The sequence below is a fragment of the Pomacea canaliculata genome, linkage group LG3 (genome assembly GCF_003073045.1).
Source record: "Pomacea canaliculata isolate SZHN2017 linkage group LG3, ASM307304v1, whole genome shotgun sequence".
NCBI lineage: Eukaryota > Metazoa > Mollusca > Gastropoda > Architaenioglossa > Ampullariidae > Pomacea > Pomacea canaliculata.
In genome coordinates this window covers 22696866-22709976 of record NC_037592.1, presented here as the reverse complement: position 1 = coordinate 22709976, position 13111 = coordinate 22696866, and the positions used below count along the sequence as shown (strand labels likewise).

The following is a 13111-nucleotide window of genomic DNA, read 5'->3' as shown; positions in this document are numbered from 1 at the left end:
TTAGAAGCAGTACCGACTTTAGTACTGCAAATAGCAAATAACAAAAATTTAAAAAAATCACAAAGCTCTTGTTACAGTGGATGTAGGCAAACTAAGTTAAAACTACCAACATTAATGTCAGTACGAGCATTCTAAACATTACACATAATTTCCAAGCATTACATCTACATTCAAAGCATTTCTTCGTCTTGTTTAAAGGAACTAGTGGAAGAGGTAAGGACATTTTCTTCATTAACACTTTTATGCAGCAAACCAGCAAGTTTTATATTTCCCTTCTTTTGAACTGTGGGTAATGCATACCTGCATTGTTTTATAAAACAGATTACATCTGAACAAAATGGACTGGCTCTGTTTGCTCATCAATTAGATAATTAATGTGCCATTGATGTTTTTTTCTCTCTCTCTCTCTCTGTCTTGTCCTTTCTCATTCTTTCCTGATTTTGTGGTTTCTTTTTGTCCTTCCTTCCCGTCTTTCTTCACTATTTTATTTTTCAGTTAATTCTTGTTTATTACTCAGGAAGTAACACCCCCCCACACACACAAATAAAAGCCTTTATCCCCAAACCCCTCGTTAAGAACCTCTCTTCTTTCTTCGTGACTGATATCTATATCACAAGAAAAATTTAATGCTTGAACGCGTCCCTATCAATATCATGTGATGAGGGAAAAATGCAGGCGGAAAAGGCGGGGGAACCTAGCAGAAGCCGACGAGATATTATCGGTCTTTGTTCCAGGAGCTCGTCCTGGAAGAAACAGCCTCTGACGACATGTTTGTCGTAAATGTCTCCAAGCACTTGGCACTTTTCCTCCCGCTGCCGGCAGGCCCTGGAATCATTAAAGACGCGCCATGATGAAGGCTGGTGCCCACTGACGAATCGGGGGTAGGGGACGGGGGAGGAGGGGACAGAAGGGGGGGGGTCGACGATTTCTGGGGCTGAATGTTTGCCAACGCTGGAGACAAGGGGGTGTGAGGTGGGAGGGGTAGTGAGTTAAACATTATGTCTGCACGGCGCTGTCGCCCTCAATGGCACTGTAAACATGCGTCGTAAACCTTGGAGAGATCTGAAGAATGGGTTCGAAACCGCAGGCCTCCGGACTGAGAACAAGGGCGGGAATAGTCGTTCTTTAATAGATAAGGTACTTTAAAACGAGCTGGCAAACTGGGGAACATTTATTTACAAAGTTGAAGGAGGAATAGAAATTTGTAGGCAGGAAAGAGTCTTTAGAGAAGGTGAACATGTCTGGGGATGAATTGAAGATAATTCTTTAAAATATATATATGGTGACGGGGAAGATTGAGGTTTCACTGAGTGAATCTTTACACTGACTTCAGACGAGGGATGTCGTGAAACATTATACACACACACACATGCAGCGCGCGCTGCACCAAAGGATTCAATAAAACATTTATTTCCAATTTTCCACGTGATTAAATCCACTTGACAAGAATATAATTACCCCCCCAAAAAGTGGTCTCCATATCCATGTTCAAACACATTAATGTTTCTATGATGAGGCGTCATGACTGCAATAATAAAGACAAATCGAAGACCGACAAACCCCCTTTTGCAGGGAACATTTAGTTTCAATTATTTCTGCTTTATGCGCCACATTCTAGTTACATGTCACTGGCGAAATAAATGTTCTGATAAAGTCAGAAGCAATGATAAACTCAAGACGATGACAACATCAAGAACGGGGGACGTTGTGGGGATAATGAGATATCGACAATACCAAATGGTGATGTGGTTTTGCTGCCTTAAGTAGGAGAACACGGTTTTTTCCCTTGCCTACACATCATTTTCAGGGCTTCTTGGAATCTTGCAAGATGGCATTTGCATCTTCGCACTAAAAATAGCCGCCATCAATAAGCACGTGCAAGTTTTACTTTAAAAAAAAACCGCCACTGAGATCAATGAAGTTTCAGGGTAGATCACATGAGCGGCACGCGGACGATGACGTCACTAACTGCCTTGCGCGCGCGCATGTCATAAAAGCATGTAAGACAAAGAGTCACATTTTATGGCAGCACAGGTCAGCCGGCTGTGTGCGCAGCACAGACCGAGGACCTCATCACACACATCATCGACCGCACCCACACATCAATCGCCCTTCTCTCTCTCTGACAGGAGCTCGCTGTCGGCATTATGCAAAAAGGAAGACAAGGTTTATGATGGAGATAAAAACACACACATAAATGTGCAGAAAGTCACCTGCACACAATCACTCACTTCCTTATTAAGATGCAGAAGCAGAAGTCAACTGAATTTTAAAAAATATGTTGTTACATCAAAGACTTCATCAAGATACTTCAACAACAAAAAAAGAACTTTTTTTTTTTTAAAAACCTCGACTCAGCAGGTTGGGTCAGAGCGAGTCTTCTCTTGCTGCTTCGACAACAGGCTTAAAGAAATTTGCGTACAATATTAATACAAAGCACAGCAATGTCATTAAAAAACTGGCTTTAACTGACAAAAGTTAATTATTTGCTTTAACTGTAGATTTTAACACCGCTAACAATTCCTTCACCTTGACCGCGATCATCGTCTACAGCGGATTGGCAAATGAACAAACGATATCGGACAGAAAAAAAAATGAAACACGTATATTTATTCATTCATTCATACACACGAACGCACTCACGCAGGGAGAGATGAATGGGCAAGGGGAAATATTGCAGAGAAATGGGGCGACGACCCCACGGATTTATCTTGTCGACGTGAAAGAAGATGTCGACGATAAACACGTCGAATACTGCAGCTAGAAATGATGAACACAGCATGTCCTCGACAACTCTCTTCACAGCGGAGCTCTCTTCTCGTGGTCTCTCGCTTAAGACGCGAGACTTCAGGTAAAGGCGTCCTCGTCAACGCACGTGCGGCGGCGCATGCGCAGTGGGCTCGTGCCCGTGACGTCACAAGCCTGCTGGAACGTTCTTCTTTGTCTCGCTCGCTCGTTTGTGCGTGTCGAGGCGCGCAGGCACGTGAGCGACTTGGCGAGATCTTCTTGAATCGTCAAACACGATTGGTTGAAGTGTTTCTTCTTTGGCCGAACTCGAAAGCATGCTTAAATAAAACAATCGGGAATCTGCAGTGACAGTCCTGGTTGTCGCCACATCATTTTGTTAAACCTCGGCAAAAAGGGAAAAAGAAGAGGAATTTTTGTTCACAACAAGCGATAGCTAGCTCCAACATAAAAACGCACGTTTCTAAACCCGTCACTTCTCTCCTTTTTTTCGTTAGATCAGCTGTCCTTTATCATCTCCTCCACATTCTCTTCTTTTCTTTTCTTTTTTTTTTCCTTCTTTCTCGTGAAAGGCGAAAGGTCAGCTCTGCAAGTAAAGGTCAAAATTAACGATTGCACAGTTAATGGGCTATTATAGAGACCTAATTCATTCCCCTACTTTCCTTCTTTACCTTCTGTCAGCTGTCATCATCCGCGCACAGAATGTATTTCTGTACCTAACGCGGTCCATAAAACAAGCCCAGCTTTTTTTTTCTTTCTTTGGTCGCCAGTCATTGCGAGGCCCGGACCGCCTCGACCATTTAATAAGCCGCCATTACCAGAGGCATGGATGACGGAGCTCCTGACGGTCTGCTACTAATCATTGCCGCTCCCGCTTCTGACGTCCTCCTCTGGCAGGAAATATTTTTAGATCCTCCAAGAGTCGAACTGAGTCTTTTATGATGTCAAAACACTGTCACGAGAGTTGCGCCATGTGCACCGCCGACAGGTGCCAGCGCTGCTATCAGAATGGTCTTGTGACTGCGACACCTGGTGAAACGATAGTGGCCGACGAGAAAAAAAAAATGATAATAAAAATGTGACTGCAGGGTTTATAAAGGGAGGCTTGGTTACGACACCTTTCATTTTTTTCTCAGAATAACGCGACGACCATATATTCTCCTGCTCCTTGAACTTTTTCAGGTCTGGCTGCAACCAGAGTCACTCCACTGACCTTCCACAGGCTACCACACAAGACAAGAAAATGTCGATATCTTTGTTTAATTCTCGCCATAACTTTATGTCTTCTCGCACTTTCGAGTGTATTATGTCAAGACGAGGCTCGTGACGTGGTCTTCCTACTCACAACGTACTCCACGTTGTTGCTTCTCTGTGGGAGGTGAGATGCGGGGAAAGGGTTTGAGGGTTTGGTTAAAACGATCTTGTCCTTTTCCCTGGCGTTCGTATCCAATCCTTCAGTCAGAGGTTTTGCCGCTTGGTGCGCTCTAATATCGCTGACCATTAGGGCATTTCGTGTTTGATTAATCCTCCGAAAACCAGTCCTTGGTCCACGTCAACCAGTCCTGTTAAAGTTCTTTCGGTTCTTGTGTCCAAAACAAGTCGCTGGCAGGAAAATCATGCGTTCTAGCAATATCCATTTTTTTTTAAAAAAGGCGAAAGAACTCTCGACTCCATTTATGTTACATCATCGACGACCTTGTCACTGTGGTAAGGCCCCCTTTTCAAAGTCTGAACACCATCACTGGTTTTGTCACACCCAGTTTCACTGAATCTTCGGACCACATGCTGCTGAACCTTCGGTCGGATTTTTCCTTTCAATCTTTTGGTGCAAGCACTCAATCATCTTTTGGGTATTTGTTATGCAAAAGACTACAATGCCTGTAAAAAGATGAAGAATTCTTTGCCAAAAGCATTCTTGTCTTTTTAAACATCGTCCCCTGTCAGTTTGCCTGATAATCTACACGACAACATCTCCTCCCACGTAGCCTTCCATGCGCAGTTCCTCCGGGTTGACCGTGTAGCTTCCGGAAGTGGTCGTGCTCATGTCCTCATCCATCGATGCAGCTGAGCCACCCGGCTTTTGGAAGGTGAAGGACACCGGCTTCTGGGTGGTGAACGTGCTTAGCACTCGAGGGCTGTCCGGGTGGTCCGAGCAAAGAGACACCTGCCGAAAGCTTGGTGACACGAAGCCCGCTGAATCCCGAGCGAAGATGGCGGGACTCTCTCTGGCCGCGGACGATGCCACAAACGGCTGACTTCTGCGATTGGACAAGGTGGCATCACGTGGTGAGCGCAGGCTGCCCTCGGTGGCGGAAGTGTCGAACCGGACGTGGTAGGGCTTGGAGTTTCTCTCCCTTCGGCGCACGGGGCGGCGGGAAGCGACTAATGTCACCTGTCGGCGGAGCTGAAGGAGCGGGGGATAATCCGGTCATTCCTGTGCTCAGTGTGTTGCGACTCTCCGCTGTAAAAATACAAATATTTGTTAGAAATGTGTTTTATAAATCTCAGAAACGTGTCGTGGTATGTCACAGACTTCACATAGTGCAAAAGTAACGAGGGTTTTGTAATCTACATCCATACGAGTGGCTTCTGCTGAGTGATGACGTGTGTGGATGGAGATAAGTTTTCATTATCACTGTAGTAATCATTAAGATCATCAAGCATCGCCGCAAATGACAGTACATGCGCTTACTTATCCCACTCACCTTGAATACTTTCCACATGGAATAAAGAATGCAAACAGCAAAGAGAGAAAGGAAGAATTCATGAATGAAACAAAGGTAGAAATAAACCAAAAACGAAAGAAAAAGGAAGTAAGATTCTCTTTAAATTAGAGTTTGATACAAAGCATCCATATAATAATGTAAACGATAGACAAAAGGAATAAATAATAGACAAATGGCCGAAGAACAGTCGGCACTTATTTCCAAATCTACGTGTAGGTCAGTCTGTTGTGAGGGTTTAAGGACAATAGAGGGAAGAGATGGTGAACTCATGAACTAACACCTTCTGCAACCAGGCAGACCAACACCCACCATGCAAGAAATGCTCAAGGTTGACATCATCTTCGCTCCCTCCTCGCCCGCTGTCACCTGTACCGGAGTCGCCACTGGCATCACTGGCGACCTCATCCAACTGAAAAACATTTCAAATGTGGCTGTGATTCTTTAAGGTCAGCTTTCATTCTCATTCTCTTGATTGTTTGCTGCCAATTTAATTTAGCGAAAAATATTCCCAATAAACTGAAGGAGAAAAAAATCTGGAAGCAAATGGAACAAAGACAGAAAGGCAAGATGGACAGAAAAATAACTGAAAATCAAACATGCATATATATAAATTATTCTGTCGAATTGAGTAGCAGATGCAAAAGCGAGTTTTTTAAACATCGCAATTTTAAAAGATTCATTGATTTCTAAAGCTGGGTTGTTTTTGAGTCCTGCATCCACTGGTTAGCAAAACAGATCGTTTTTTTTTTTTTTTCTTTTCTTTGTGTAATTGCATTGGCTGTTGTTCCTCCCCGTTGTTTGTTTCTATTTTGTGCGGTGTTACCAAACCGCTGATCAATGACTCAGACGTCATTAATGTCGTGTGACATTAGACAGAGGGTTTCCACGGCGCTGTTGTGATTGCGCCTAACGGCCAACAGTAAACATGAAATTCAACCGCCTTCTCGACTTTACAGACTGAAGTAGTAAAAGGACAAATCACAGCACTATAGGCGGGGGCGGTTCATCAGAATCCATGCAATCAAGGAGGAGTTTACACTGTGCTCAGTCATCGTCATCGAGTGTGGCGCAATGGACATTTACTTTCTCTCTCTCTCACTCTCACACACAGAGTACTGTATGTTTTTTGACGGAGAAAAAAAGTACATCCACTTCCACAGATCGCGAAGTGACCATCCTTGGCTACTACATCCTAGTCATGATGTAACAATCCATATACCCTGACCTTAACTAGAGTTTGCCTTTTTCTTAAAACGAAGCAAGCGCCTCTATTTACAACTCGTATGAACACCACCCAGGACTAATTTTCCAAAGATAGAAACAAAACAAAAAAAAAACAACAACAATAACAAAAACAAATAAAAAAGAAAAAAGAGCAACAACCCCAAAAAACAAACAAACGAAAAAAAAAAAAAAACAACAAAAAAACAAAACAAACAAAAACAACAAAAAAACAAAACACGCACGCACGTGCGCAAGCACATACAGACAGAGAAATAATCAAAACAAAAAAAAAACAACAACAACAAACAATCATTTTCCGTTAGCACAATCACACAAATACAGGAAGAAAGGAAACTTTATCATTACCAAGTAGTCACATGAAATTCAACCCACCATGTCCATTTTCGTGTTGGTCATAAACACACCGGAAATGAACTCTTTGGACCGATTTCAATTATATTGTTCGCACTGGCTGCCAGCTTTGATTAGAGATATTTTATTATTACAGCAGACGTACCCGGCGGGTGGCGCAAAGAGTTGCAATGTTATTGACACTTCGGATTAGTCCTTCGTGACAGCTGGAAATGAGTGCTGTCCCTGCTTCATAAGAGTGGCCCATGCTGTTGACAGTTCTCGCTGCTTGATCCCCCTTCCCAGCGTGCCTTGCGCTTTCACCCTTCCTCCTTCTCTCTCTCCCTCAGTTTGGTCAGCACTCGCTGGGAGATTATCGACACCCGCCATCCAGTCCCAACTGTCACTCGCTAACAGAACAGAAAAAATCTCCCTGCGTTATGATGGCCTTCGTAATTTCTTCCAAGGTTCATCTTTTGTGGTCTTGGCTTCCGGACGAAGGATCTGTTAAGTCACGAATTGAGATTGACGGAGCAATGCTCTTTGTATCTCCGGGGCGAGTTGTACCTTCTGTCTTCATAATGTCATCAATGGGAGGGATGTTCTACCGACAAACGATCCAGCAGGATGCTTTCATTTATGGTAATCGACAAGCCAGAGGCAAACTCAGTAGAGTTACATTATTTTTCCTTTCTAAATTCATTATCAATGAGCATATGTTTGAACATATGGTTTTTCCGCTGCCTGTAGGATGTTCTGGAACTTTAGCTTTGGTGCACAAGATGTGATGACACAGTGAGGTCATAATCATCGTGAACTCTGCGGCATGGTGTGAACTGCATCTGATCCTCTACAGCTTTTGCAGTGAAAGGCGAGATGGTGGGATTTTGAATTTGTGGAGGACGAGCAAGGACTTTGGATTTTGCAGGAGATATATGTTTGGGATTTCTGTTAATTTCCTTCCCTTGCATTTTGCAAACGCATCATTGACATCATTGAAGACCACGCGCTTTTGACTATTTAACAAAGAGATTTGCTTACACAAGATACCCTGAGTAACATTCTTATATTTTGGCTGACTTTGACTGACACTGAGAGAATGAACAGGGAATCTGAGACAAACATGAAAAGAACGGGTAAAAAAAGTGTAAATAATTATACTCCACAAGAAGTAGAAAATATCATAACACACACAGACACACACACACAATCGCTCTCTCTTCACCTGTCTGACCAGAAAAGAATGCTGCTGCTTCAAGAACTCTCCTCTGTCGCCCGGTCCCATAAGTCCATAGTGATTCCCTCCGCTGCTGCGATACGCTTGCGCCATTCGGGGACCCTTTCTCCGTTCTGTACGTCACCTCGCTGCTCTGGACATGCGCATGGACATGCGCACTGCCGCCAAAGTCGCTCTCCTTCCGCTTCTGGGAGCCACGCAGAGACTGGAACGTGCCGCTTGAGCACTGCGATGAAGACATCCTGTCTTCAAACTCCACCGTGTCCGGCTTGCACTTCAGCTCTAGGTCGTCGTCGTAGTTGGGCCTCAGCTTCTCGTCGTCGCTGAGGTTCTCTGGGACGTTCAAATTCCGGAAGAAACCGCCATTGCCGCTGCTTCCTGTTCGACCGGAGCTAGGGGCGTGTTTAGTTCTCTGTCTTCGATCCTGCAGATAACATAAACGACTGTCTTAAAAAAAATAAATAAATAAAAATAACACACATACGGAGCCAGAGTTCGTAGTCGTTAGTATATTCAAATCCCAAATACTTTTGCATAGTGAGGTCAAGGCTTTGTACACATCAGACGTCATAGGTCAAGGGTTATGCACTCGCTTATGGTATTAAAAAAAAGGCGCCACTTGATGCTTTGATAGTCTTTTTACAAAACTTCTGCCATAACATGTTTCTCTCCAGCGTACTTTCTAACTGTCAAACGACAGCAGATGCAATATATATATTGACATTTTAGAAAGATAATAATACCTAATGTAATTTATCTGAAAAGCAAAGGTCAAACGCAGCTATATGAACAGGTCTGGCTTGAATTACTGGGGTTCTTTTTCCCGTTACTGCAAAGAAAAAAATCCTTCGGGCTTAAGCTGTGATTAGAGAGATTTACTGAAAATAACTGCCGCCATCAAAATCATAATATTTGTCAAAAACCGTTTATGTTTATGTCTATGAGGGAAAATGCAGACATCGAATTACCTCTACGGCTTCTACAAACACTTTAAAGAAAAAGTAACTGCAGGTTATTTGTAAATTATCCAATTTATGATCGGACTTATCAGACGTGATTCTTCAGACATAAGTCTCCAAAATCCCGTCTACAAAAATAGATGGCTTTTACCAAGAAATGGATGTATATTAGACAATTTATATCAGTCTGTTTGCTAACGAGTTTTCTTACTTCTTATCAGGAAAAAGAGAATATAGAAACATTCCAGTCCCGGCTGAAAAATGATAGACTTGCCCCAGACAGCTACTATTAGGTATTTGAGCAACTGTTCGACCCTCGATAGAAAACTAACCTGACTAGAGTCTTCACAAACAAAAAACTGGAAACCACTTCTAGAAACTTCTTCGGCTTTATTTGAGGGAGAGGTCGGAGAGTGGTTCACGTGAACCTAAACGAAGTTCTCTTTACTATTAAGCGATTGATAGGAGGGTTATCTAACCTGTGATTAACGTGTCTAAACCGAGAAATAAATGTCTTGCGAAGTTTTTCTTTCTGAAGTAACATTGCGGCGGGACAGTGTAATCGAGTTATTTGTTACTTACTCGTCGATGTATTTATACATCGATGTATTTGTGTACTCACCTCACGAAAGATAAAGCAAATGGCGGCGATGATGATAGCTGAGAGCACAACGGTTGTACCGGCGACCCCTGCCACGATGATGATGTAGTCGTCGGCTTTGCGCTTCCGCTGGTGCTCCTGCAGCAACCAGTCCGTGCTGGTGTTGTCGTAGTTAACCTCGACCCGGATGTTGGTGTAGGAGGACAGGACAGGTATGCCTTGGATCTCTGACGGCGATCTTTAGCATGTATGTCTTCCTGTTCTTTAGTCTCGTCGTGTCTTTGACCCTGACCTCTCCTCGAAAAGGATCAATGTCAAGGGCGCCGTCCTCGTCGCCTTCCACGATGGCGAAGCGAAGCTCACGGTTCAGGCCGAGGTCAGGGTCGTACGCAACGATGCGGCCGAGGACCATGCCGGGCTCTGGTGGGGTGGAGATGAGTACGGTGTGGTTGTCGCTCAGCGGGAACTGTACCATGGGTACGTTATCATTAACGTCGAGGACGGTTACGACAACGCTGGCGTAGGTGGTCTTGGGTGGCGTGCCCTTGTCGCGGACCATGACAGTGAAGGTGTAGCTGTCCCGTAGTTCTCGGTCCAGCCCTCCACTGCTCCAAACTGTTCCGTTGGGCTCCACCTGAAACGGCTCTGCGCCATCCTGAGAGCCGGCGCAGAAAAACTCGAAGACTCCGTTCAGGCCTACGTCCCGGTCGAAAGCTGCCAGAGAACCCAGCACCGTCATGGGAGCCGCGTCCTCCGAGATGCGGAACTCGAAGACGGTAGAGTTAAAGGTGGGAAACTGGTCGTTGACATCCTCTAAGGGTGATCCTTACCTCCGCAGTCCCCGTCAAAGGCCGGTCTCCGTTGTCCCTGGCGAAGACCCTGAAACTGATGAACGGCGTCGTTTCCCTGTCCAGCTCCCCCGTGGCGGAGATTTGTCCCGTGCTGGGGTCGACCCTAAACGTCTGTCTGACGGAGGGTTCAAGACTGTAGACGAGGTCAGCGTTCCTGCCAGAGTCGATGTCATCGGCAGTGACCTTCAACAGAAATCGATCTGAGAAGATGCCCTCGGACACAGTCTGTGAATACACCAGGCGTGTGAAAACTGGTGCGTTGTCGTTGACGTCCGTGATGATGAGGAGAAGCGACTTAGAGGTGGACATGGGTGGGTCCCCTTTGTCTGAGCAGGTCACGGTCACGTTGTACCGATCCTGCCTCTCGCGATCTACACCGCCTTGCAGGGTCAGCGTGTAGCCTTTGCCCTGGATAGTCCCTAGCCGCAGGAGGCGGTTGTCCAGCAAGCATGACACACTTCCACTGGACCCATAGTCCGGATCGTCGGCGACGATGAAAGCGATGAAAGCGCCAGGGACAGAATCTTCCGGAATCTCCACGAAAGCATTGCTGCCATTGGAGAGGGTGTTGATCTGTACAGACGGAGGGTTGTTCCGGGAACTGACTACGTTGATGGTCACGACAGTCTGACTTTTCAGAGGGGGGCTCCCCCCGTCCAGGGCCTCTATGATGAAATTCTGCCGGCCGGCCTGCAGCGGGGACATAGCAGTGATGACGCCACTCGTCTCGTCCACGTGAAACTTCTGCTCCATCTGCTCGCGCTGCAGGCTGCTGAACCGGTACATCACTTGTCCGTTTGCGCCCTCGTCCATGTCTCGCGCCGACACTTGCAGCAAGGGCTGGTCAAGAATCACTTCGTCCCTAATCTCCACAAAGTACGAACTGTTCAGGAAGACCGGAGCGTTGTCGTTCTCGTCGCTAACGCGAATCTCCACTTCCAGGGCGGCGCTGAGCGGGGGCGAGCCGCCATCGTAAGCCACGATTGCGAAGGAATATGCACTGACCGTCTCGCGGTCTAGCGGCTGCAGCAGCGTCAGGTCCAGAAGCGAGCTGCCGTCTAGGTTGGTGGAAGAGGAGATGGCGAAGACGTCGGTGTATGCAGTCAAGGCGTAGCGCTGGACGGTGTTGTTGCTGTCGTAGTCCCGGTCGGCAGCGCCGCTGAGCTTCAGCACCGTTCCCACCGTGGCCAGCTCGACAACTCCAGCACGACTCGCCCGGACTCCTGTGCCGGGAAGTACGGAGGATTATCGTTCTCGTCAGCGACGTTGACAACGACAGTGGCGACGTTGGAGAAAGGAATGCGCGAGGAGCGGATGGCGACGTTAAACTCCAGCCGGCAGGTGGCGCTACGGTAACACTTTCCACTCTCGCGGTCAATCCGCCTGGCCACGAAGATCTCTCCCGTGGATTCCTCGACGCTGAATAGCGACGCCGGATAATTATTCTGATCCAGGATACCGTATTTCAGCTGTTGTCGCTGCGACTGTGTCAGGCCCCTAAAGAGGATCTCGTTCTGCGATAACCTCCCGATTAACGTGCCCGTCTGCTGCTCCTCCATGATGTTGAAAATCAGATCAGCGGCAGCCGACTGTGCGCCTGCGTGCTCCACCACCATTGTCATTATGTGGATTGTCAAGAGCGTAACGAGAGACGAAAGCGATTTGGGGAATCGTTTCCCGAGGGATTCCTTCATCTCCATTTTGCTCCTGATTTCTGTTTGTCTCTTTTGAACCTGTGACTTTGGCAGACAGCTCAGATTGTATTTTCGCAAGGAGTAAGTTTGTCTCACACTAGTCACGAATACATGAGTGTTTGAGCTGGAAACGACAGATGCTTCAACTCTGTTTCTGTTTTTGTTTTAATCGGTCGTATACGAGTCACTTCGAATGTATGACTACTCCACATGCCGAATGGCATGGACCAGTGATCGTTTCCCCGCTTTCAGGAATACATATGCCGTACAGTCCAGTGTTTATTTAGCTGGAATCCAGAAATCTCACAGATACACAATTATCACTTCTAATTTCTGACAGATGATGTGTACTTCACAATCTGAATCCCTCGAATAATTCTCGTCCCGCTGTGCACACATCTACCGCAGTTCGCAGACTTGCAGGACCGGAAATAACGTCTTAGTTCACAAACAAGAGCAGTAACTCGTCCCTCTCGTTCAGTTCTTGGCTTTTCTACTGTCACACCCAAGACTGCATCTCATCCATAACATGATGGGAGACAGTGACAGAATGACTCGCCTAACGACAATCGATATGCTTCTTACTCCTTGTCACTGACAGAAGCTAACGATGTTGGTCCAGTAAGGACCGCCTGCAGGTGTCACCTGGTTGATGAACTGTCTTCTGTCATCGATGACACTGAAGAATGGTCTCGGTCTTCTGCGACCCGTCGTCCCGCCCAC

At 46.0% G+C, this 13111-nt stretch overlaps 1 protein-coding gene across 1 annotated transcript; it reads right to left on the bottom strand.

Moving 5' to 3' along the window:
- Window positions 1-1389: 1389 nt before the first annotated feature.
- Window positions 1390-12310, bottom strand: LOC112559568 (protocadherin-11 X-linked-like). Its single transcript, XM_025230900.1, is given in 9 exon segments — window positions 1390-5061; window positions 5063-5206; window positions 5781-5880; window positions 8272-8403; window positions 8543-8707; window positions 9865-9981; window positions 10136-10498; window positions 10635-11941; window positions 12154-12310. Coding segments are annotated over 9 exon segments (2844 nt in total). The 3' UTR covers window positions 1390-4702.
- Window positions 12311-13111: the final 801 nt, after the last annotated feature.